Here is a 13,180-nt window from a genome sequence, read left to right on the forward strand (position 1 = left end):
AATTTAGTGGGTGGAGATCAATCAGGTCAATTGAAATTGGGTTTTCATGTAAGAACTCGCCAATCGACTGCCTGTGATTGGTCTTTGGAAGGCAAAGACTTGTTGTCAATTGTCATAGGCAGCTAGTCAATCGATTTTAGGGTCGGACCAATTATTTTAGGCAATTGGGTCGGTTCCATAGGTTGGTTGAACAACCCTATTGGTGACGTTGTCTATATCAATAACACCCAGCATTATATGGGTGACACGTGCTAATGAACCAACATCATTTATCTATCACTTAATGGTTAGATAGATTATTAACATAAATGGATGACAAAAACAATATAAAAATAAGATAGATTTTTATATAGATAGATTTTTATAGCTTCATATTCCATTAAAAAAAAAATTATAGTTTCAAAACTTCAAAGTAAATATATCTACTCAATAAAAATTATGACAAAGTTTAGCTACAAAATTGGTTGTAACCTAAAGTTACAACCTTATTCAATAAAATAAATATTATTACATATTTTCAAAATCTAGCTGTTAAATTGTATGTTCTTTATGTTTTTAATATACATGTCAAATTTTGTGTCAGTTGAATATTATTTGTTATATAATCTATAAACTTATATTTTATGCAGAATTTTAAATTACAAAAACTTGCAATTTAAACAATTTAGTGATAGCATAGCTATAGATATTTAATTTTCAAGAAATTTTACAAGTGAGAATATAAGAAAAATATTTAATCCAACAATAAATTAACTTCCAATAAAAAGATATTAAATTAGACAATAATCAATTTTATATCTAAATTTGGTCTTAAAAATTCATAGAAACAGACAAAAAGTCTTTTAACTTTAGTCTTTTTTTTACGGTAAGAAATCACAAGGAAATTAAAAGAAGTAAAGCCTTTATATGGCAATCAATCATCAGAAAAATTCCTTCTCAAAAAAAATTATCAGAAAATTAATTCTAACAGTAACGAAAACCAAAAAAAAAAAAAAAATCAAAAACCGTCCATGTGATGTGAGACTGTTGAACTTCTTCATCACGGTTAGTTCAGCAGCCCCTCACATACGTTACCATCCAAATGGGTGTATATAGCAGTACATTATGCACAGAGCACACAGATCAATGGTGAATAAGAATTGGTGGAAGTGGAATCACCCAAAAACTGTAGCTCTCATCTTTGTAACCTCTGCTTTCCTCTTCTACTCTCTCTTCAACATGGCTCTCCACAACCAATCTTCATCTTCAGGTGATCTTTTTTTTTTTTTTTGGCAGTATTCTATTTATCAATCTAATCAAAACCCATGTTTGCAAATTTAATGATGTTTTGGTTCCATTCTAGTTTGTGCTATTTTGGAAATTACCCACTTGCATTAAAACCCAGATTCATTTATTGAATTCATTGTTGTTGTTGATTTTCTGCGCGATTGGTGGGCTAAGATTTTTTTGCAAATTTCAGTTACTAGAAACTGATACTTTTATATCTGCACTATTGGATTAGTTTGTTTTTCATCAATCAAATCAAAACCCATGATTGCTTATTTAATGATGCTCGGTTTCATTCTACTTTATGCTATTTAGGAAACTACCCACTTGCATTAAAACCCAGACCATCTTTTATTTTTCTCATTTGTTTATTATTATTGATTTTCTGTTTGATTTGTGGACTAAGATTTTTATACAGACTTGAATTTACCAGCTAATATTCTTTTTTGCAAAAAAAAGATCACATTGTTATGCAAATTTCAGTCACTAGATGCTGATATTTATATATGCACTATTGAATTAATATTTTGTTAATCAATGTAATCAAAACCCAGAATGACTTATTTAATGATGCTCGGTCTCATTCTTCTTTATGCTATTTAGGAATTCACCCTCTTGCACTAAAACCCAGACTATCTTTTATTTATTTATTCATTATTATTATTGATTTTCTGCATGATTTTTGGACTAAAATTTTTATACAAAATTGAGTTACTAGAAGCTGATATCCATATATGCATTATTGAATCGGTATTCTATTAATCAATCAGATCAAACCCTTAATTACTTACTTAATTTGAGTTACTAGAAGCTGATATATATATATATATATATATATATATATATATATATATATATATATGCACTATTAGATTAGTGGTGGGTTTATGTTTAACTTGGGAGAAACTTGCATCAGATTCTGTAATTTCGAATGAGGAGCAGAGGTCGAGATTGTATGATAAGATGGAGAGGGATTTGGATGAGAACGGGCCTGCTTTTCTTAAACAAGGCGAAACATCTCAATCATTGTCACTTTCGGATATTTTCACTTTGAAGGATGGACATGTAACACCCGTACTTAAGGTATGAATCAAACAAATAAGCTTTTTTTTTTTGGATTACATGGTACTACATTGTTAATTCTTGTTTCAATTGAGTGAGCAAATGATGGATTGCCTCTTTTGTGTGTATCTTTGTGTAGGCAGCAAACCCTCCTGTACGGGCTACTGTTTTGTATCTTAGCACCGAATACTCAGTGCGCATCTCGTAAGCATTTCATTTTCTCATAATTCATGCTGTTACAGTTTGTTGTATGTTGTTATATGTTTGATCCATGTATTATGATTTATTTTTAATGAATCTGTGTATTGTTTTTATTGTGATTTATTGCTAAGAAAATTTAGGAAGTTTTTAGTTTTAGAAATGATTGAAACTTAGGCGATTTAGTGAGAGTTAAAACAATGGGAAATGATGCAGTCATATAAAGTTCAAGTCCCTATTCTGAGGACTTGCCTGATATTCTTAGAAGTTGAGATGGCCAAACTAATTCAAACATGTTAATTTTTATTAGAAGGTGGCCACTGTTATATGGCCTTCTACCCTCTGATTAATTGAATTCGCATGCTTCTTGGGTGTAGGAATGCTGTTTATCAACAGCTTTCTTTTTGTCAGCAGCCTTGTGATTGCAATGGGCAGTCACTTGTCATCCTTTGTGGGTTACTTACTGAAAGGGTTCCATCCAGCTTCCAATCTTTGCTCGGAAAAATCAACATAACTGAATGGATTTATTATGTAATTGCATACATTATGGCCTAATAATGATGGATGCCATTGATGGGATTAATTATGCAAACAATTAGCATGCTTTTAAAGATTTTTTGTGCATTTGATTTACATTTTTCTCATCTATAAGATTATATAAAACACATGCAAATTAGATCGTTAAAACCCATTAATCATGATGACGTTTTACATACTGATCCCAAACTCATCAGATAATGAACCTAAGTCTTCAGAATACAAAATGAATAGTGGAAATATGGTTTAAATTGTTTAATGGGATTAATGTTTGCAGTCCTAAGAAAAATATAAATTTGAGCATCATAATAATAACATAATTATTAAGATAGTAAAAAAACTGTGGGGAAAAGGATGAAATTTCAGTGCGATAATTTTTACATTAGCATCTTAATCTCATAGGAAGTTTTCTATAGTTTTTTTTTTTTTTCAAATTGATGCATGCTTGCTGCAGGCAGCAATTACATAGTAGTTTATTTTGTAATTTCACACATGCTTTGATTGCCACAGGGAGGCTGTGAAACATATTTTTAATCCGTACTTCGATAAAGGTAGGCTTTTAAATTGCTTACTTTTTCACATGTGTTATTTGAATTTGAGTTGTGGTTACATTTTTAAATAAAATTATATTTTGTGCTTTTTTTTTTTTTTTGGCATTCTTATTTGTATTTTGTTTAGCAATCTGGTTTCAGAACTCCAGCTTGTACCATTTTAGCATGTTTCATGCTTCACATCATATTACACCTGTTCCTGCTACTGAAGATGAGGTAAACCTCCTTTTTGTGTAATCTTATGTTTCTATTTAATTCTTGTTGGAGTATCATTTGATTCTTGGACCTTTTTTGGTTTTTCAGATAGAAGTGGAAGCAAGTGCTGTTCGTGCTGTTGCAGATGATCTCTGTCCTTTAAAAATTGTTTTAGACAGGGTGGTTTTAACCTCAACTGGTGTGCTTTTGGGTTGCTGGCAGGTTACTTTCTGAACTTTTCTACACTCTTTGGGCTTTCCCCTACCTTTTGATGTAGCTATAGATGAGGTACACACTAAAAATTTAAGAAAATTACCCCTTGTGGTTTGGCTTTATCACACCATAAACTTCCAACTGTTACATTTAATTAATATAAAATTGTTAGGGTTTCATTTAAATAAACAGAGTTTACAATTTGTGGAAATATTATTCACCTCTCTGTGATTTGGCTGTCACAATTTAGTACCTTTAACTTTTCAATTGCTGTAATAGTATATTGTCACCCCTTAAAGTTTGGATTTTTGAAATTCTAAACCCTATTTTGGATGGAAACATAATAATTTCATTTAATTCCTAAGTCCAAACCTTAGTTGGTTACATATAGCAACTGAAAATTTGCAGTCTTAATTGTGACAGGGCCAAATCACATGAGGGAAATTGTTTTTACCCTAAAATTTTTATACATCTCAATATGAGTTGCAACTTTGCTCTTTGGAATGGTGGTGTTAATTTTTTAGTTGACAACCATTTACTACACTGCGGTATGGAATCATGAGAATTCTCCCAAGTGATTGTAATAGCTGCAATTATATTGCAACTTCTTGGAGTGTCCTCCTTAGTTTGAGTAATATGAATTCCTCCATGAGGGGTGGCAGGGGGGGGGGGGGTTGAGGGCAGAGTCAAAACAGCAACCAGTCCAACATAGGAAGTGGTGTATGATCTGTCCTTACAGTGCTTAAGCTCTTCAAATTTCTTAACCCACAAAATGCAAAAGAACCTATAGAGTGTTTTTTTTAACTTCTTTTTTCACAATTCCATTTATTTTCATTTGTGGGTTTCTGAGGCAGAAATTATGATTTAAAATTGTCATCATCCGTGTGTGTGTGTGTTTTCAATATTAAATTTCACCGCTCAATGCTCAAGCTGAACTATTACTTGGTGACAAAAGACAAGTCAGTTATTACTTTGGCCTTCTTATATTTACCTCAGGGAGAAATATATCAATGTTTTGGCCAAAGCTTTTTTTAAAACTTAACCGTTGAATTTTCATCTTACAAATCTTTTGTTTCCGTTAGTGGATGAATGTTACCATCAGATTGGATAATAGCTAGGGAGATCAACTGGGTAAAGAAAGTCCTTTAACGCGGGAACCACTCTGTGTGTGACTGAAATTTTTAAATAGCATAGTTTTTGGAGAATTTCACTGTGAATCTAATGACTGAAGGATTTTTGTAGGTAATGAGATGTATCAACAGTTTATATAATGAATTAATGAATCATTATTTAATATAGGTAATCTCTGGGACAGATCCCATAACCATTCGTGCCAAGCTGAGGACTGCGCTTCCACATGCGCCAGAAAAGCAACTTGTAAGAATAATATGAATCTCTTAATTCCTGTTGAATCCTTAGATAGATATATATATATGATCTCAATGGCTTGAGGTATGAAATATGAATGTCTCATGCAGGGATTTTTCAGCACTTATTATTTGATGATTGGTACTAGGATACTGACTCTTAAGATTTGCAATAGATGATTGTAACTGTTGCTTGGCTTATGAAATTTTATAGGACCTCTTTTTTCCTGGCTAACAGAGTAACAGATACTTGCATGCTTGGTTTTGTGTCTGAGGAGGCCATGGCCCCCCAGAAGTTTAAAACGTCCTCTCAGAAAAAAACCTCATTTCCCTTTCTTAGAATAAGTTTGAAATGTCTTTTCTGGGACTCCTTTGTATGCTCCCCAAGGACTTTAGTTCTAAAATTATGTATGTAAAAAGAAGAGGCCCTCAAAAATAATAGAGACTTCAAATCCCAAATTTGACGTTATCCTAGGCACTTTTCAAAAGAGCATATTTTTCTCTATGGCCTCCCTTAAGGAAAACCTTTTTTGGTACACTACTGCCTGGTGTTTTTTTAAAATATAGTGACTGATGACATATGCATCCAATAATGCTGGTTTTCTTTTAAAAATAAAGAGATGGTGATTTATCCTTTGTTGGAACTCACTGCTGCATGGTGGGTCCTATCTTTATGTCCTGGCCTTATTGGTGCCTTATTCAATAGTATCGGTAAATGTAAACTGGATATCTTCTCTTCCTCAGGTTAAATGGTGATACAATAAATGATGAGTATGTGGTTGCTATCATTTTCTAATCAGTAGTCTTTTTCTGCTACAGTATGATGCTGCTATTCTTCACACATCATTTGCAAGGCTTCTGGGACACCCAACAGCAACTCCAATGGTAGTACATCATGAGTATCTCTGACTTCTTTTTGCATCTTAAGTCATGATCAAGTTAGTGCTTGACACCACTCTTTTTTTTGTTGTTGTTTGGGTAGAAACTAGAAAGGGATAGTGCATTTAACTGAAAAGTGGCAATTGCAATTAACTACGAAGTATGTGCGTTGGCTGTCTCAGCTCTAGTTTATTAGAATCCTATTGAAACAAATGGACATGCAATATACTTTTCATGTCAACTTGGCACACCATACAAATGCAAAAGATATCAGCGCATTTTAGTGCACATGCAAGACAACTTGCACAAGGAATAAGCATTACTTTCATGAATATGAACTATAGATTTGTTTATGGGAATATTGATATCTTTTCTGTTTTTTTAATTTTTAACCCCTTTTTTTTATAATAATTTTATGGGAGGTGTTTTGGGATGGAAAATGGTAGTAACAGGATTTGAGGAAAAAACAGAAGTAACGACTAAGCTTGAAATTATAGTATATACAAAAGTCCAAAAAATCTTTCTTACTAATTGTGTATGTGGTCATGACTTGATTACTTGTAAGAAGTTTGATACAAGTGTCTTGGAAAATCTGGCATTTTGAACTCATTCAAAATGAGAGTTGAAGGAACATCTGTCAGTTCTCATGTTAAGATGAATTGCATGTATATTTTCTTTTATATACTTAGTTCTAAGTTCGACTCTTGCAATTCTTGTCATATTTAGGAGCTGCATAAAACTTCAGATGAAGTTCAATTCTTCCATGACCTAGTTGCTAAGCTAAACAATCAAATCCGTGCAATGGAGGTAAGTTCTTATGTTTAATTATGATTGGCAGTTTATATTTGAAGTTTTGAATTACATAGTTGAAGCTGAATTGGGCTTTTATTTAGTAGCATGCAGTGCTATAGTTTCACCAATTTCTGTTTCTACTCGTGTTAAAAGATTCCATTACGTGGGAATTTTAAGGCATATATTTGGAAGAATCGTTGCATGCGACCATGTATAAATAACCTTCACTTCTTAGTCATCTGATAGTCTTTTGTGAATGTGGCATACCATTTGATGATCGCATCTAGGTCATATTGTACATTTCAGTCTGGTTGATACATAAATGGAATTATGGATTATGGGTTTACAGTTTCCCACTTTTCTTTCAAATCGATTTGAAGTACACCTTTTTCACATGGGTGGTTTTTTATTGTACATTCTAGCACTCACTATAATGATTTCCATCAGTAAAGTGTATATTTTCTGGAATAATGGCAACAACCAGTATGTCAATATCATTGGGACTGTATTATCCTTCCTGTGAAATTAAGTTGAAACTTCATCCTATATTTTTGATAGTTTTGACTTTGAAACTGAAAAATTTTTCAAGGTAGATATTTGGTTATAGTGAATAGAAGATTCACATGGCACTTTGCATTTTCAGTGACAAATCATTCTAACTTTTTACCAATTGGGGATGTATTCTCCTTTTCAAGATTCCTTGTTGACAATAAGGTTGGAAGTAAATGTTCAAATGGACATTTCCTGTGATCACCAAGCAACGTCTACTCTTTTTCCTGTAGCATCCTATATAAGTTATCCGTCTAGAGTCCTAGCACAGCTTTGGGATCAACTTTAGGGAAGAATGATCTCAATAGCCACATTAGTGATATAAAATCTACCGCAACATTGACATGACGAATTTTTTTTTATTTCCACTTTGATGGGTTTTCAACTTTTGTTACTCTTCTGGAAAGGCAGTTGATTCTTCTCTGTTTTTGAAGTCAATCATTCAGTATCAAAGTATTGACCATGACCATCTAGACATCATGACTATAGACTTCACACAAATGGTTACAACTTTTAGACTTCTGGCAAGGCACACCCTTAATTTTTGCAAACTCTTATTTGATTCTTTTAATGATTTTTTTTTGGGTATGAAATCTATGTCTCATACGGTGGCATTTGGCCTATGAATATTCAGGCTGTGGTGTCTGAGCTCTGGTATGTGGAGGAATATGATGTGCTTGCACTTGCATTGGATGGAAGAACGAAGATTCGCAGGTTTCAACTTGGCTGCTCAAGAACCCAAGATTCCAAAGCTGACAAACATAATTAAAAGCATATTTCATTGCTTATACATATATAAAACATATCAAAAGCATAGTTCATAGATTTACAGGATCTTTCACGATGGAAGTGTGTATTTTAATATACATTTTCGGTTAAGATGGTCCTAATATTAGAAAATCTCGTCACGGCTTACATTCCATATCTCATTTCTATATTCTGTGAGTACGCTTTTAACCCCAATTAAATTGTTGATTGAAAATCCCAAAATTAAGGAAGCCATCTTCTCCAAATCACTCAAATCCCCCAGTACTTGATGGTTTTCAACCCCATTTTTCTTCTAGAGATTTTGGGATATCATAGGGAATTTAGTATATTTTTATTTTTTTTCATAACTTATATCTTCTAGACCAGGAAAATGCCGAGTAACTTTGACTTCATCTACATCCTCCTCTACCTCAACCTAAAAATAGATCACCCTGAAAAGGTAGCCAATTTTCAAATTCATTGGTACTCTTTATAAGAGTGTCACTACAATTTTGGTTAAGAGATGGCCTTTCCTCAACGATTTCATTCCTCCCTCCCCCCCCCCCACCCCCACCCACCCACCCACCTCCAAAGCCATCTTCATTGAATATTTTTTCCATTTCACCTGGTCCTTTCTTCTTCCGTGGACTCTTTGTTCTTTGTTCTTTGTTCTTCTTTGTTCACCTGGTCTTGACTTTTTCCGTGGAATCCTTCATCGTGTTCAGATCTTCCCGTGCGAACTATTCTTCTTCTTCTTCTTCCTTTGGGTTCTTCTCTTCGTCTTCAATTTCTTCAGAATCTCTCTCTCTTCAATTTCTTCAGAATCTCAGATCTTCATCGTGTTCTTCATATTGTTCTTATTCTTTTATGGAAATCGAGTCTTTAAGACTCAAGATCTATGTGACATATTAGTGTCTAACTTAGCAAGTAGGAAGCGAGTCTTTAAGCCTCGAGTTCTATATGGAACTTGAGTTTCTAAAACTCGAGATACTAGTTTGCTAAAATCTTTCAAACACGTGTTAACTTACCATGTTCTATCCCCTTTATATGCTAGTCCCCAAATATTCCCCAACTTCATTCCTGGAAGGAAAGCTAGGAAATCATTTCACTCCATGTCAGTCTCCAAAAGTAAATAAAATATATGATAAAAGTTGCATCTTTAATGTTATGATTACACCAAGTGAATGTGTGTGTATATATAATCAACATGTTATATATATCTTGCCTTATATTATATAATATATACAATATCATATCATATATTATATAACAGGTTTGATTATGCCAACTTTCATAGTTTATATATATAATTTTTCTCTTTTTGCCATGTGACATACTGTAGTTATTAAACTGTTGTGAGAGTTTAAAAATACTGATTTTATTAGAATTTTATTGCCAAAAGTTTCTTTCAATTAAACGTAAGTACTACACGTCAAAGAGCTTGCTTTGGCTATGTAACGCATTGTAAGTACATTAATATTATTAGCATGGATTGCTTTAAATAAAATTCTATTATGAAAGTTTCAAGAAATATAAATTTTATTCTAATGAAAACCCAATTCCAAAAATCTTAAAAAATTAAAAGATTATTTTTTTAAAAAAATAATATTAATTTTAGTGTGCTTTCGTTATTATTTTATTTCCCAATTCTAATAATAGTATTAAAATATTTGTAGTTAACACCTGCACCAGAGGAGAATGAAGTTAAAGTAAACTTTATAATAAAAAAAAAAAACTATTGTAAAATAGAAAACTATAGTGTTTTGTGCGCATGGGATTAGTATCACTCCATGAAAATTGGCAGCAATATAGGAGAGTTAAAATTGTTGTTATTGTGAGCTATTGCATGTGGAGGAATATGCTACATGTGCGTGACTTAAGCACAGTCAGCAAGCCTTTTCCCATTCCATTGCTTGTTGTTTTAAGTGCGTTGTGCATTGGTGGATTGAAATGATGAATGCATTCTTGTGGATAGCACGCGCTTTCTTTGTATGAGTGTGACAAAACCATGACAACAAAGTACTGCAATATAATAATATCTTGCTCTCAAATCAATACAAGTTTTAGATAAGTATGGTTCTTCGTGCACGCCACACTCCCCCTTGTGGGGAAGTAAAAATTTGTTGGCTTAGAATCCACAAATCAATAGGTGAGATTGAAAATGTTTGAATGAGAACTAGTTTTTATTATTATTTTTTAATAGAGTAAAACTATTCAAGACTCGAGATTAACTATTGTACAAGTAATACAAGTGAATAGACAAATTAAAAATAAATTAAATTTTATATAAGTGTTTTTAAGGTATTTGTTAATAGACTATTTTAAAAAACTTTTAATATTATTTTTATAGGAAATATAAAATAGTATTAAAAAGGTAAGTTCCATTTCTTTTTTCTTTTCTTTTTTTCTATAAAGAGTTTCTAAAAATATTTTCTAAACCAATGTTCTGAGGGCATTCGTTAACTTTTCTTTCAAAACTCTAATTGTGAAATTGGGAAAAGTGAGAGTTATTTAATGAAACATTAAATTCTAATAAAATAAACATTGTATTTCTGAAATTTATAAAAATTGTGGCAATTTTAAAACAAAATTTGAAATCATAATTTTTAGGTTAAAATTGTGAGTTAAACGCATTATTTTAAATTCTTTCTTAAACATGTTAACATGAAATCATGATTTGAACTTGTTTTTTGAAAAATAATTTTAAAAAAAGCTAGAAGTTTCAAAAAGAAGATGGACAAAAATTGTATTTTAGTAAAAGAAGAAATGCACTTTACTCTTTGTACTTAGAGCAACATCACTTTGCCTTTCTAACTTTTCCAATATTACACTTTATGCATTTGTGTGTAGAAAAGTGAAAGCATTATCTTTTTTATTATATTTACAAAATTATATAAGTGTGACACAATTTGGGAACCCTATGGTTTAAACATTCAATTTGTCACTATTTAGTTACAAAAAACACATACAACCTAGTAAAATTAGCACTTTCAACTTGCCCTCTCCCTATTCATTTTGCTTAATATATTAAATATATAATTAGGCTTCTTTTTATAATATCATTTGAAATTATGCTATCAATAATATAAAAATGCTACTAAGTGTATATTTGGTATCAGTTTATTTAGTTTTTTTGTTAAAAATATGCTCAAGTATACTTGTATTTTGAATAAAATGAGAAAAAAATTAAGTTTCAAAAAGCTGTATGTAAAAGCTAAAAGCTAACTAAAAAGCTAGACACAAATGGACACTAAATTAGAATATAATAAAAGAATTAAATTAAAATATATATAATTTTTTTTGTGTTGTATATTACATTAAAGCTTATCATGTATTTTTTACATATGTATTTATACTTTTTTGTCTCAATTTTATTCTTATAAGATATTTCAAAACATTTTTGTAAGATATGAATAAATAAAATGCACACGAAATCCATATAATATAAAATAGTCTTGCCCAATGGGTAAAAGACTAGTCTCACTCCACTATTTGTTTTTTTTTTTTTTAATACAAAACACTATTTTTTGTAGATAAATGATATGCTTATAACATTTTCACAAAAAATCACAAGTAGCAGGTTGTTATTAGTTATTATAGGTGGCAAAAAAGGAATTTAAGTAATAGATTTGAATTAGAACCAATAATAACTTACTATCTATAATTTATTGGTTTCTCAAAAAAAATCTATAATTTATTGTGAAAATATTGTAAATATAACATTTCTCCATGCTCAAAGGACATTGGTTTATTAAATTTTTAAAAAACATTTGATGGGAAAAGAAAAAAAAACTAATTTTTTTCACAACTTTTTAGGGTCTGTTTATTTGGAGGATTTTTGTTTTTGTTTTCAAAACAGTATAAAATTTTTTTTCAAAAAATTGAAATTGAAAATTAGTTTTCAGATAATAAGTTTATATTGTATGTGTTTGGTTTCCATTTTAAGAGCAATTCTCAAAATACTAAAAAAAAGAAGTGTTTGGGAGATCATTCCTATTTTTGAGCTTTTAAAAAAAAAATTACAAAATGTAACGTGTAAAATAGGTAGATTGCTTTTTTTTTTTTTGTATGGATAATGATAAGGAAATAGAGCTATGTAGTAATTTCTTTTTTTGGATAATGATAAGTTTTAAATTTGAAGTGTGAGAATTTCTTTTTGTGGTAAAATTAAGCTTCTTAATTTAAGAGATAGAAGAGTTTGAACAAATATATAGGGTCATTATTTTCAATTTATTTACAACTATGCCATTAAAAACATTCTCTTTATCTTGAAAACATCATCTCAACCGTTTTCAAAATTTTATTTTGAACAAGAAAAATATGATACAATTTTTTGAAAACTTAATTTAGAAAACATCATCCAAAAATAAAATTCAAGAATATGACCCACCATTTTATGAATTGTAAAAAAAAAAAGTTATATTTAAATACTCTAACCAAATATACTCTAGTTTCAAAAAATTTCTAAAATAATCCATTTACAAATTTTAAATCCATTAACAAGATGGTTAAACATATCTAGCACCAACCACCAAAAGAAGAGTGTGACATTATTCTTTATCTTTTCTTTCTTGTATCCAAAACTAAAACATTTTCCAACATAAAAATAAATAAAAAATAATAATAAAAAAAAAAAAAAAAGAAAGAGAAGGAAAGAGAGTAAGGAATTTAGCAACGAGTGGGGATCCAAATAGCTAGAAGACAAAAGACAAAGAAAGAAGGAAAGGAAAACAGCACATGGGGAGGTGTGTGTGTGTGAGGTCACATATAAGCCAAAACAAAAACACTAACACACACACACACACACACACGTCCTGGTTCATT

The 13,180-nt window shown here is 30.9% G+C and overlaps 1 protein-coding gene across 1 annotated transcript; it reads left to right on the forward strand.

The window, feature by feature from the left end:
* Positions 1 to 984: 984 nt before the first annotated feature.
* On the forward strand, positions 985 to 8,531 carry LOC142631938 (uncharacterized). Its single transcript, XM_075806305.1, has 10 exons — positions 985 to 1,249; positions 2,183 to 2,349; positions 2,468 to 2,532; positions 3,574 to 3,614; positions 3,742 to 3,830; positions 3,918 to 4,031; positions 5,322 to 5,399; positions 6,209 to 6,274; positions 6,995 to 7,075; positions 8,244 to 8,531. Exons 1-10 carry the CDS (start codon positions 1,105 to 1,107, stop codon positions 8,376 to 8,378), a joined length of 981 nt encoding a protein of 326 aa, XP_075662420.1. The 5' UTR covers positions 985 to 1,104; the 3' UTR covers positions 8,379 to 8,531.
* The last annotated feature ends 4,649 nt before the right edge of the window (positions 8,532 to 13,180 follow it).

The sequence above is a fragment of the Castanea sativa genome, chromosome 4 (assembly GCF_040712315.1).
Source record: "Castanea sativa cultivar Marrone di Chiusa Pesio chromosome 4, ASM4071231v1".
Lineage (NCBI taxonomy): Eukaryota > Viridiplantae > Streptophyta > Magnoliopsida > Fagales > Fagaceae > Castanea > Castanea sativa.

Coding starts and splice junctions, on each gene's coding strand:
- LOC142631938 (XM_075806305.1), top strand. CDS start 1,105: ATGCACAGAGCACACAGATCAATGGTGAATAAGAATTGGTGGAAGTGG. Junction 2,350..2,467: donor ATGTAACACCCGTACTTAAG/GTATGAATCAAA, acceptor ATCTTTGTGTAG/GCAGCAAACCCTCCTGTACG. Junction 4,032..5,321: donor TGCTTTTGGGTTGCTGGCAG/GTTACTTTCTGA, acceptor TATTTAATATAG/GTAATCTCTGGGACAGATCC.